Source organism: Rhinoderma darwinii, chromosome 4 (genome assembly GCF_050947455.1).
Source record: "Rhinoderma darwinii isolate aRhiDar2 chromosome 4, aRhiDar2.hap1, whole genome shotgun sequence".
Classification (NCBI taxonomy): Eukaryota; Metazoa; Chordata; class Amphibia; order Anura; family Rhinodermatidae; genus Rhinoderma; species Rhinoderma darwinii.
This window is the reverse complement of record NC_134690.1, coordinates 306554160-306567860: the sequence shown is the minus strand read 5'-3', so window position 1 is coordinate 306567860 and position 13701 is coordinate 306554160. Positions and strand designations below refer to the sequence as shown.

General features: G+C 41.2%; 1 protein-coding gene across 1 annotated transcript in view; it reads left to right on the top strand.

Moving 5' to 3' along the window:
* The window catches only part of TULP4 (TUB like protein 4), a 428663-nt gene that overhangs the window by 345896 nt on the left and 69066 nt on the right, over nucleotides 1–13701 (top strand). Inside the window, exon 6 of the mRNA XM_075862710.1 lies at nucleotides 12695–12829. Within this exon, the coding sequence (XP_075718825.1) occupies nucleotides 12695–12829 (135 nt within the window). The remainder of the gene's footprint in view (nucleotides 1–12694; nucleotides 12830–13701) is intronic.

The following is a 13701-nucleotide window of genomic DNA, read 5'->3' as shown; positions in this document are numbered from 1 at the left end:
ACACGCGGTGAACGGCGTAAAAAAAAAACGTAAAGACTAATGACAGAATTTCTGTTTTTTGGTCACTTTGCCCTACAAAAATTCAAATAAAAAGGGCATGTATCCAAACATGGTGCCTATAAAAACTATAGCTCGTCTCACAAAAAAACAAGCCCTCATACAGCTCCGTTGACGAAAAATTTAAAAAGTTATGGTTCTCACAACTTGGCGACAGAAAAAATACATTCTTTTTACAAAAGTCATTTTATTGTGCAAAAAGTTGTAAAACATATACATGCTATAAATTTGGTTTCGCCGGAATCGTACGGACCCGCAGAATAAAGTTAACATGTAATTTATAATGCATCGTGAACGCTGTATAAAAAACCCCTAAAAAAAACTGTCAGAATTGCCGTTTTTTGGTCACCTTGCCTCTCAAAAAATAGGATAAAAAGTGATCAAAAACTCGCATGTACCCCAAAATGGTACCAATAATAACTACAGCTCGTCCCGCAAAAAAACAGCCCTCATACCACTACGTCTATGAAAAAATAAAATTAGTTAAGGCTCCAATAAGTCAGGAAATAAAAAATCTGCAGTTGTGCAGATCAGAGGGGAACATTTCTTCTGTATTCAAGAGGCGATTTATCGGGCCCTAAAATTAGGGAATCAGGAAGGGGGGCCCAAACATATCTGCTAGAAGCGAGGGTGCCCGTATTATACCAGGACAACACTTCCTAGCAAAATTCCCCAAACTGCAAAGGTGCGGACTGTGGACCAAAAAGGGGATAAGTAAAGACACCGTTTATCAGTGCGCCACCGGCCTGGGCATTTTCCATTTTCACTCTGCAATATCGAGTGCACACTAATTTATGCAAAACACCTGCAACGGTTAACATGCTCACTACACCCCTAGGTGAATACCTTGAGGGGTGTAGTTTCCAAAATGGGGGTCACTTCTGGGGGGGTTTCCACTGTTTTGGTCCCACAGGGGTTTTGCAAATGCGACATAGTGACCAGAAACCAATCCAGCAAAATCTGTAGTCCGAAAGCCAAATGGCACTCCTTCCCTTCTGAGCCCTGCTGTGTGCCCAAGAATTAGTTTATAACCACATATGGGGTATTGCCATACTCAGGAGAAATTGCTTAACAAATGTTGGGGTTCATTTTCTGCTTTATTTTTTGAGAAAATGAAAAATTTTGCACTAAAGCTACGTCTTATTGGGAAAAAAATGTTCTTTTTATTTTCACTTCCCAATTCAAATAAAATCTATGAAACAGCTGTGGGGTCAAAATGCTCACTACACCCCTAGATTAATTCCTGAAGGGGTGTAGTACCACAAATGGAGTCCCTTTTGGGTAGTTTCCACTGTACTGGTACCTTAGGGGCTTTGCAAAAGCGACACAGTGTCAAGAAACCAATTCAGCAAAATCTGTGCTCCAAAAGCCAAATGCCGCTCCTTCTCTTGTGAGCCCTGCCGTGTGCCCAAACAGCAGTTTACGACCACATATGGGGTATTGACGTACTCGGGAGAAGTTGCTTTACAAATGTTGAGGTTCTTTTTTTCCTTTATTTGTTGATAAAATAAAAAAATTTGAGCTAAAGCTACATCTTATTGAAGAAAAAGGATATTTTTTATTTTCACTGCCAAATTCTAAGAAACACCTGTGGGGTCAAAATGATCACTACACCCGTAGATGAATTCTTCAAGGGGTGTCGTTTCCAAAATAGGGTCACTTTTTGGGCGTTTTTATTGTTTTGTCCCCTCAGGGGCTCTGCAAATGTGACATGGCCTCCGCAAACCATTCCTGCTAAATTTTAGCTGCAAAAGCCAAATGGCGCTCTTTCTCTTCTCAGCCCTGCCGTTTGTCCAAACAGCCGTTTATTACCACATGTGGGGTACTATTTTACTTGGGAGAAATTGCTTTACAAATTTTTCAGAACTTTTTCTCTTTTAGTCCTTGTGGAAATGAGAAAAAAATAAGCCAAACCTACATTTTCTTTGAAAGAATGTAGATTTTCATTTTCACGGCCTACTTCCAATAATTTCTGCAAAAAACCTGCGGCGTCAAAATGTTCACTACGCCCCTAGATAATTTCCTCAAGGGCTGCAGTTTCCAAAATGGGGCCACTTGTGGGGGGTTTTCACTGTTTTGATCCCTCAGGGCCTTTGCAAATGCGACATGGCCTCCGAAAACCATTCCTGCTAAATTTGAGCTCCAAAAGCCAAATGGCGCTCTTTCCCTTCTAAGCCCTGCAAACAGCCATTTATGACCACATGTGGAGTATTGTTTTACTCGGGAGAAATTGCTCTAGAAATATTGTGGTGCTTTTTCTCCTTTAGTCCTTTTGGAAATTAAAATAAATTCGCTAAACCTACACTTTATTTGAAAGAATGTAGATTTTCATTTTCATGGCCTATTTCCAAAAATTTCTCCAAAAAAACTGTCCGGTCAAAATCCTTACTATACCCCTAAATAAATTCCTCGAGGGGTGTAGTTTCCCAAATTGGGTCACCTTTGGGGGGTTTCCACTGTTTTGGTACCACAAGAGCTCTTCAAAGCTGACATGGTGACTAAAATATATTCTAATAGAAAGGAGTGTCCAAAATCCACTAGGTGCTCCTTTAATTCTGAGGCCTGTGTTTCAGTCCATAAGCACACTAGAGCCACATGTGGGATATTTCCTAAAACTGCAGAACCTGGGCAATAAATATTGAGTTGCGTTTCTCTGGTAAAACTTTGTGTTACAAAAAAAATGGATTAAAAATGAATTTCTGCAACAACAAAAATAGAAATTTGTAAATTTCACCTCTAGTTCTGTTTAATTCCTGTGAAACGTCTAAAGGGTTAAGAAACTTTTTAAATGCTGCTTTGGATACTTTAAGGGGTGGAGTTTTTAAAATGTGGTGACTTTTTGGAGGTTTCTAATATATAAGGCCCTAAAAGCCACTTCACAACTGAACTGGCCCCTGTAAAAATAGCCTTTTGAAATTTTCTTGAAAATTTGAGAAATTGCTGCTAAAGTTCTAAGCCTCGTAACGTCCCAGAAAATTAAAAGGATGTTCAAAAACGATGCCAATCTAAAGTAGACATGTGGGGGATGTTAATTAGCGACTATTATGTGTGGTATAGCTGCCTGTCTTACAAGCAGATACATTTAAATATAGAAAAATGCTAATTTTTGCAATTTTTCACTAAATTTTGGTGGTTTTCACATTTAAATACTGAATGTATCGAGCAAATTTTGCCAGTAACATAAAGTCCAATGTGTCACGACAAAACAGTCTCAGAATCGCTTGGATAGGTGAAAGCATTCCAAAGTTATTACCACATAAAGTGAAACATGTCAGATTTGAAAAATGAGGCTCTGTCAGAAAGGTCAAAAGTGGCTACAGAGGGAAGGTGTTAAAGGGGCTGTAATAAAATGTTTACATCATAAAGAGTATGGTGCAAATGACAGAGAGACTGCCCTTTTTCTTTTTTTAATTTACTGTTAAATTTTAACAAAATATTGTTTTAAGTCTTTGAAAAAGTTACATTAAACCTTTCATGACCAAGGGTCATTGTTGCCCCTGTGTCCAGGTCAAGTTTTCTATTTCTGATATGCACTTCTTTAAACGATGATATCTTTGCAACCGCTTTGAATATCACAACTATTTTTGCTATGGTTTTTACAAGACTTATGAGGCTTTCATTTTCTAGTTTAGTTTAATTAATTCTATGTTTTTAATTTATTATGAGCAGACAAATTACTAAAAATTAGAAAAATAACCCCACTTTTCTGTAATTGTTTATATGTATTTATTAATAGTAGGGGTCCCAAGCATGCGGGCCGCATGCGGCCCCTGAGGCTGTCATCTGCGGTCCGCGGGACACAGAGCTGCTAGTATAGGCTCTGCTCCGGGACTCTGTGGAATTCCCTCACATCGCTGTCCATATATGAACAGTGATGTCAGGAGCAGAGCTGGAATCCCAGGCAGGGTGCTAGAAGCGGCTCTGCTCTGGGACTCCAGCTCTGGGCAAGCCCCTGGCATCACTGTCCATATATGGACACTGATGTCAGTTGCTTCCCCAGAGTACCAGAGCAGAGCCTATACTAGTGCTCCGCTCTGGGACACCGGCTCTGGGGTTGCTCCTGACATCACATTCCGGTCCAGGAGGATCCCCTGACATCACTGTGTATGGACAGTGACATCAGGGGCTCTTCCAGCAGAGGATTCCCTGGCCAAAGTGTCGGCAACACTGGCTGGGGAGTCCTCTCCTAGAGGGAGCCGTAATGGAGCTATCTACTGGGGGTGTCTGTGGTACTATCCACAAGGGGGGTGTGTGGCATTATCTGCAGAGGGCACTGTGGCCGCATCTACAGAGGGTTACTGTGGCATTATCTACAGAGGGCACTGTGGCATTATCTGCAGAGGGCACTGTGGCCGCATCTACAGAGGGTTACTGTGGCAGCATCTACAGAGGGCACTGTGGCATTATCTACAGAGGGCACTGTGGCATTATCTACAGAGGGCACTGTGGCAACATCTACGGAGGGCACTGTGGCATTATCTACAGTGGGCACTGTGGCATTATCTACAGAGGGCACTGTGGCATTATCTACAGAGGGCACTGTGGCATTATCTACAAAGGGCTCTGTGGCATTATCTACAGAGGGTACTGTGGCTTTATCTACAGAGGGCACTGGCATTATCTGCAGAGGGCACTGTGGCATTATCTACAGAGGCCACTGTGTCAGTATCTACAGAGGGCACTGTGGCAGTATCTACAGAGGGCACTGTGGCAGTATCTACAGAGGACACTGTGGCAGCATCTACAGAGGGCACTGTGGCATTATCTACAGAGGGCACTGTGGCATTATCTACAGAGGGCACTGTGTCAGTATCTACAGAGGGCACTGTGGCAGTATCTATAGAGGGCTCTCTGGCACGATCTAAAAAAGGAGCAGCCTAATCTTGACATTTGTGTGTCTGCCAAACGCTGGCAACTGAGCAGCCAGAATGCATTTAGTGACTGTAAAACTGGATTGTTGAAATAAGCACAGAGAAATCTCGCAAATTTACGTTAAGTTTAAACCTAGCGCTATTATTATAGTACTGTAGTATTCTCATAGTAATGTAATATTATTAGAGTAATGTAGTATTATAGTATTGTTATAGTAATGCATTACTATAGTAATGTAGCATTATTATAGTAATGTAGTATTGTTATAGTAATGTAGAATTATAGTAATGTAGTATTATTATTATTATAATAATAGTAATGTCGTATTATTATAGTAATGTAGTATTGTTATAGTAATGTAGTATTGTTATGGTAATGTAGTAATATTATAGTAAAGTCGTATTATTACAGTAATGTAGTATTGTTATAGTAATGTAGTAATGTTATAGTAATGTGGTAGTATTATAGTAATGTAGTAGTATCATTATTGTAATGTAGTATTATAGTAATTCAGTAGTTATAGTAATGTAGTATTATTATAGTAATGTAGTAATGTTATAGTAATGTAGTATTATTATAGTAATGTTATAGTAATGTATTATTATAGTAATGTCGTATTATTATAGTAGTTCAAATAACTAATTGATTAACAATAATTTTGTAATGTATCAAATTTGAAAGTAATGCGGCCTGTCAACTTCAAATTTTTTCTATATGTGGCCCACTTACCCGGCCGAGTTTGAGTCCCCTGATCTATATTATATGTACAATTAGGTCCAGAATTATTTGTACAGTGACACAATCTTCATGATTTGGGCTCTTCATGCCACCACATTGGACTTGAAATGAAACAATTGAGATGCAATTGAAGTGTAGACTTTCAGGCTTAATTCAAGGGGTTGAATAAAAATATCCTGTGTAACGTTTAGGATTTGCAACCATTTTTCTACACAGCCTCCTTATTTGAGGGGCTCAAAAGTAATTGGACAAATTAACATTACCATAAATAAAAAATAGTTTTTTAATACTTTGGAGGACAGCTGCAGGCCTTTACTGCAGCTGTCTTCAGTTGTTGCTTGTTTGTGGCTCTTTCTGCCTTAAGTTTTGTCTTAAAACTATATACTGAAGCAAAATCTTTTCTTCTAATCTGCTTTTATTTTCTTTATGTAGATTTTTTAAATTTTATTTTATTTTCACGATTATGTGGGCAGCTATATTTTCTAAGATGCCATTCTAATCTGTGAACAGTAGCTCCATAAATTTGCTTTACAGCAGGCACCTAGACAGGAAAACAGTCAAAAAACAACTCATTGACATCTATGGGAGAGTGTTGGGGGCATTCTCTGTGACGTGCAGATCTCACTGTGCAGGGAGTGGAAGGTGGATGGAGGAGGGGATTTTTTTTAAATATAGATAGTGACATAGAAAGAAATAAATATACATACAGGGTGATTCAAAAAGGATCGTGCACAAGTAAAGGCTTGCAGTTAAAGTAACATCAGTGGTAAATGGCCAGTGACTAAAAATCAAAGCAAAACTGGCTTAGTTGCCCATAGCAACCAATCACAGCACAGCTTTCATTTTCATGAGCCAAATTTCAAATGTGCTTACATAGCGTGAAGGAAATAAGTATTTGATCCCTTGCTAATTTTGTAAGTTTGCCCACTGTCAAAGACATGAGCAGTCTAGAATTTTTAGGCTAGGTTAATTTTACCAGGGAGAGAGAGATTATATAAAAAAAAAAAAACTGAAAATCACATAGTCAAAATTATATATATTTATTTGCATTGTGCACAGAGAAATAAGTATTTGATCCCCTACCAGCCATTAAGAGTTCAGCCTCCTCCAGACCAGTTACACGCTCCAAATCAACTTGGTGCCTGCATTAAAGACAGCTGTCTTAAATGGTCACCTGTATAAAAGACTCCTGTCCACAGACTCAATTAATCAGTCTGACTCTAACCTCTACAACATGGGCAAGACCAAAGAGCTTTCTAAGGATGTCAGGGACAAGATCATAGACCTGCACAAGGCTGGAATGGGCTACAAAACCATAAGTAAGACGCTGGGTGATAAGGAGACAACTGTTGGTGCAATAGTAAGAAAATGGAAGACATACAAAATGACTGTCAATCGACATCGATCTGGGGCTCCATGCAAAATCTCACTTCGTGGGGTATCCTTGATCCTGAGGAAGGTGAGAGCTCAGCTAAAAACTACACGGGGGGAACTTGTTAATGATCTCAAGGCAGGTGGGACCACAGTCACCAAGAAAACCATTGGTAACACATGGATTAAAATCCTGCAGTGCCCGCAAGGTCCCCTGCTCAAGAAGGCACATGTACAGGCCCGTCTGAAGTTTGCAAATGAACATCTGGATGATTCTGAGAGTGATTGGGAGAAGGTGGTGTGGTCAGATGAGACTAAAATTGAGCTCTTTGGCATTAACTCAACTCGACGTGTTTGGAGGAAGAGAAATGCTGCCTATGACCCAAAGAACACCGTCCCCACTGTCAAGCATGGAGGTGGAAACATTATGTTTTGGGGGTGTTTCTCTGCTAAGGGCACAGGACTACTTCACCGCATCAATTGGAAAATGGATGGAGCCACGTACCGTCAAATCCTGAGTGACAACCTCCTTCCCTCCACCAGAACATTAAAAATGGCTCGTGGCTGGGTCTCCCAGCACGACAATGACCCGAAACATACAGCCAAGGCAACAAAGGAGTGGCTCAAAAAGAAGCACATTAAGGTCATGGAGTGGCCTAGCCAGTCTCCAGACCTTAATCCCATCAAAAACTTATGGAGGGAGCTGAAGATCCGAGTTGCCAAGCGACAGCCTCGAAATCTTAATGATTTACAGATGATCTGCAAAGAGGAGTGGGCCAAAATTCCATCTAACATGTGTGCAAACCTCATCATCAACTACAAAAAACGTCTGACTGCTGTGCTTGCCAACAAGGGCTTTGCCATCAAGTATTAAGTCTTGTTTGCCAAAGGGATCAAATACTTATTTCTCTGTGCGCAATGCAAATAAATATATATAATTTTGACAATGTGATTTTATGTTTTTTTTTTAAATATAATCTATCTCTCACTGGTAAAATTAACCTAGCCTAAAAATTCTAAACTGTTCATGTCTTTGACAGTGGGCAAACTTACAAAATCAGCAAGGGATCAAATACTTATTTCCTTCACTGTGTATATATATATATATATATATATATATATATATATATGTATATATGTATGTGTATATATATATATATATATATATATATATATATATATATAAAAATAGAAATCTTGCAGCACTAAAAATTTGTGAAAATAAAGTGGTTTATTCAGCAAACAAACAGCGACGTTTCTGTCCTACAATAGGACCTTTATCAAACATGCTTGATAAAGGTCCTATTGTAGGACAGAAACGTCGCTGTTTGTTGGCTGAATAAACCACTTTATTTTCATAAATTTTGACTGCTGCAAGATTTCTATTTTTATACACTACCTAGTCCTTGGATCTGGACAACTTGCTTGGCACCTGTACATTTTTTCTGGTGAGTGCTGCTGTTCTCTTTTGATATATATATATATATATATATATATATATATATATATATATATATATATATATATATATATATATATATATATATATAGAAAAGGCAGCACTTCAAAATGAAATAAAGTGAAATGAATATGATCCGATTTTTACCCATCATTTTGCAACGTTACAGCCTCCATCGTGAGCCTTTCTTAAGCCCATGATGGGGGCTGAAATGTCGCATATTTATGGCTGAATAAAAACAATTTTTCACTTTATTTCATTTTGGAGTGCTGCCTATTCCATTGTCTTGTCTACATTGATAGGGCTAGAACTCTCTTGTAGTATGCCGGCCACTTCTGGAAGGACCCACCACTGCTTCTAGTTTAGAGATATTAGCTAAGAGGCTTATCACATGGTGACGTGATTACCATGAAATTTCATGAAAAATTGCTGCACGCCGCTTAGAAATTTAGCACGTTTTCCCACTCTACTAAACTACAACCCTTTTTGTTTTTCTTTTTTTTTACACTCTTTTTAAAACGAGGAAGGTGCCAAAAGTGCTTTGATTAATATTTATCCCCTGAGCCTGCTGTATACTACTGCATATAATATACCCCCTGACACTGCCCCCACACCGTATATTGCCGAGTAGAGGAGATCTCTCTGCTCCTCCAGTCTGTGCGGCTCAGCATAAATAGGCGTGATGACGTCACTGCCTCGTGTTTGGCAATACATAGTGAATGGTAAAGCAGGGACCAAACGGCCCCCTGCTCTATTGTTGGATTCAAATGTATCTGCGTCCTGAAGATACAGATGCAGCTTAAACCAGGACAAAAAATTGAAAAAAACGAAATGATGACGTTGGTTAATTGCGCTGAATTTAGGTTTCTCGTTTTTTTTTTTTTAATTAATTGCCCAGCCCTATCTCAGACACATACTAAGTTTGGTGCATGCAGGGCCAGCCTTAGAGGTGTGCAACCAGTGCCATTGCACAAGGCGCATCACTCCAGCAGGTGGAAGGGGGCGCTGCGCTGGCTCCCTTCCCCTGCTTGTTTCAGTAGCACCCGGGCCCGGCAACTCAGCGGCTGCTAGCGGCGACATGGGGCATGAGGGTGCCCGTGCCGGGCCACCTCCATGGGCGGAGGCGCCGCTAGCAGCCGCTACTGCGGTAGCGATGCCACTATAGAAGAGCATGGAGGTATCTCCCTGCTCTGCTATCTACTAGCACCACTGTAGCTCCCTGAAGGAGCGGAATCCCCGTGTGGCCAGGGATTCCACTCCTGGACGGACCGCTTGATGTCTCTGTCTATATATGGACAGTGATATGAGGGGCAACTCCTGAAGCGGAATCCCCGTCCACAGCGTTGCCGACTTTGTGAACGGGGATTGCACTCCAGGAGAAGCCCCAGACGTCACTGTCTGTTTTTTTTTGCCTTACAAAAAACGCTGTGTGAACATACCCTACGAGTGCAGTGCTTGTTTTTAGCCATTTTCTGTCTTTCTCAATACAATTTTTGGTAGGGGTGCCCTGAGGAAATTTTATTTTTCCGGTGGTGAATAGAGTCCCAAAATGTTGGGAAACTCTGTACTAGGCTATAGGATCACCCCGTCCTACGCAAGGATCCCGTCGTGGAGCAGCTCAATTTGTCCTGGGAATAGGGCCTACGTGGGTACAAGGGGGAGGTGGGGGCTGTATGGCACAATCTACAGGGGGCACTATCTACAAGGGGGTGTGTGTGTGTGTGGCAGCCAGGGCAGGTGGGCATTGTCCTTTGTGGGGGACACTAAGCGGACATTATACTGTGTAGGGGTACTACAGGGGGCATAATACTGTGTGGGCACAATCAGAGGACAAAATACTGTGACCTTGAATGGGTTATAATATATTATATTATTATTATTATTATTATACTGTATTGGCACTATATAGGGCATTATACTGTGAGGGCATTATACCTTTTTTATGGGGCATTTTTTTATGATGGGGTGGGGCGCCGAAAGATAATTTCGCACGGGGCGCCATCTATCCTAAGGCCGGCCCTGGGTGCATGACATATACTCCACTTATTTGGCGCATGACATGTACTCCACTTATTTGGCGCACTTTGTGCCAGAATATAGGCGCATTTTGCGTAGTAAATTTCAACCTATTGCTTTTAAAAATATGCTGAACATTATCCGATGTCGCTGTTGTCTAATTCTAGGGGCAAATACTGCGTTTTATGCCCCATTCACACAAACTTATTTTTTTTCCTCCAGTAAATACTGGTGTAAATATGGGTCCTTTTGTCACACGTATTCGACCCATATTCCACCAGTATTTACGAACCCGTGCCCGTAAATACTGGTCCGTTGTCACCAGGATCCACCCGTATTTACGGATCCATTTTCTCTGCACTAATCGGCAGCTCCTTCTCTCTATCAGTGCTGGATAGAGAGAAGAGGCAGCCCTTTCGGGCAGAGTTTCCGCAGCGATTGAAAGTAAAAGAAGTCCGTACGTACCCCGGCTGTTGTCTTGGTGACGCGTCCCTCTTTTGACATCCAGTCCGAGCTCCCTGGTTGATGCGGCAGCCCATGTGACCGCGGCAGCCTGTGATTGGCCTGTGATTGGCTTCAGTGGTCACATGGGATGAACGTCAGGAGGCCAGACTGGAGGAAGAAGCAGGGATTTCTGGCTAAGTTAAAGAGGCTCTGTCACCAGATTTTGCAACCCCTATCTGCTATTGCAGCAGATAGGCGCTGCAATGTAGATTACGGTAACGTTTTTATTTTTAAAAAACAAGCATTTTTGGCCAAGTTATGACCATTTTTGGATTTATGCAAATGAGGCTTGCAAAAGTACAACTGGGCGTGTATTATGTGTGTACATCTGGGCGTGTTTACTTCTTTTACTAGCTGGGCGTTCTGACGAGAAGTATCATCCACTTCTCTTCAGAACGCCCAGCTTCTGGCAGTGCAGACACAGCGTGTTCTCGAGAGATCACGCTGTGACGTCACTCACTTCCTGCCCCAGGTCCTGCATCGTGTCGGCCACATCGGCACCAGAGGCTACAGTTGATTCTGCAGCAGCATCAGCGTTTGCAGGTAAGTAGCTACATCGACTTACCTGCAAACGCCGATGCTGCTGCAGAATCAACTGTAGCCTCTGGTGCCGATGTGTCCTTGCTCGTCCGACATGATGCAGGACCTGGGGCAGGAAGTGAGTGACGACACAGCGTGATCTCTCGAGAACACGCTGTGTCTGCACTGCCAGAAGCTGGGCGTTCTGAAGAGAAGTGGATGATACTTCTCGTCAGAACGCCCAGCTAGTAAAAGAAGTAAACACGCCCAGATGTAACACACATAATACACACCCAGTTGGACTTTTACTTTAAACACGCCCAGTTGGACTTTAGCAAGCCTCATTTGCAAAAAGACAAAAATGGTCATAACTTGGCCAAAAATGCTAGTTTTTTTAAAATAAAAACGTTACTCTTATCTACATTGCACATTGCAGCGCCGATCTGCTGCAATAGCAGATAGGGGTTGCAAAATCTGGTGACAGAGCCTCTTTAACTTTTAATACAATTAACTCCAGCAGTAGTCACTGTCCCGGGTGCTGAAAGAGTTACTGCCGATCAGTTAACTCTTTCAGCACCCTGGACAGTGACTATCCCGACGTCGCCTAGCAACGCTCTCGTAATTACGGGGTCACACGTAGCCACCCATAATTACGGGAGCCCCATAGACTTCTATAGGCCTGCCCGTGCTGTAATTACGGCCTGAAATAGGACATGTTCCATATTTTTCAACAGCCCGGGCACCTTCCCGAAAGCAAACGGGAAGGTACCCGTAGCCAATAGAAGTCTATGGGCCCGTAATCACGTGCTGTAATTACGGGTGTTTTTACGTTCGTGTGCATGGGGCCATACGCGTTGTTTATTTCCAGGGGCATGACCTGCATAGGCAAAGTTGTAGTTGATCTCTTTAAATTGTTGCTTTGATATTAGCATCTTCTGTTCAAGAACCTTTGTAAATGTAGAACAGGTTTGCAGAATATTGCCAACGCTCCGCATGAGTAATAGGGGCTGAAGGGAAAGTATTATTAGGTTATGTACCTGGTGTAATGACCGTTCAGCAGTATGTCATGCTGCACAGTATATTTTCTGTTGTTTTGACATAATTTTATTGATTGCTTTATTAGATTCCAACTTACTTTGCATTGATTGATCTTTGCAGATGGTCCTGCTGCATATCCCATCCCAGTGGGGAATATGAAGCCGCTACTTACTGTTGGATTTACATCTGGAGATATTAGCTTGATGAACAACTATGACGACCTGTCACCGACCATCATTCGCTCAGGTTTGAAAGGTGAAGACATTGCTTACATTTGTTTTCATTCTTCAATCCTTCTCATGCACAAATTTGTTGCTTACCTTTGTTGCAATTTATGACATCTATCGGCAATCATTTGTAATCTGGTAAATTAGATTTAGATGGCTGTTGTTTTTTTTTTTAGCTTATTTTATCTCAGCTTTTTTTTATGCAGTATAAATTAATAGCAGCGGTATAAGAACATAATAAATTACTAGATTGCATGTCATAGAAGTTGGAATAAGCATTTCAAGCTAACCTTCCATAATGACAGTCCTTTTAAAATAAGGACATATTTGACATCTAGAATACATCCGATCATTTCTGAATTAATTAAAATTATGTGTTACAAATAGGAAATTGCAGCACTTTTAAGCTCTTGACCCTAACTTGTAGCCACTCGCATGGATTAACCACAAAGGGTTCCTGTACATAGTAAATTCACTGTCATAATATACACTTTTGTTATTTGATTTGATCCGTCACAATTTACTTTTGTGCCTTAATATATTACAATTCATTTTATTTGATTAACAGATGTGTTTTAGAGAAATAGCAGCTAAATAAATTATCCGTCTACTATTCTGAATTTATGCTTTGACACTTGTAGCCTGTAACATATCAGCGTACCGGTATAGTTTATTAACTGCTGTCAGTGGTGGATTAAGTAAACCATGGGCCCTGTTCTGTTCCACAAGCTTGGGCCTCCTTCTCCACCACCGCCCTGCCACGCCGTGTCTATATTAAACAGCACCTTTCTGTGCAAGCATTGACAAATGAGTGCTACGATTCCCCTTGTCAAAGGGCTGTGTCCCTACATACAGACAGTCTCCAACCATCGCTGACAGTATCACACTGTGTAGGGACAT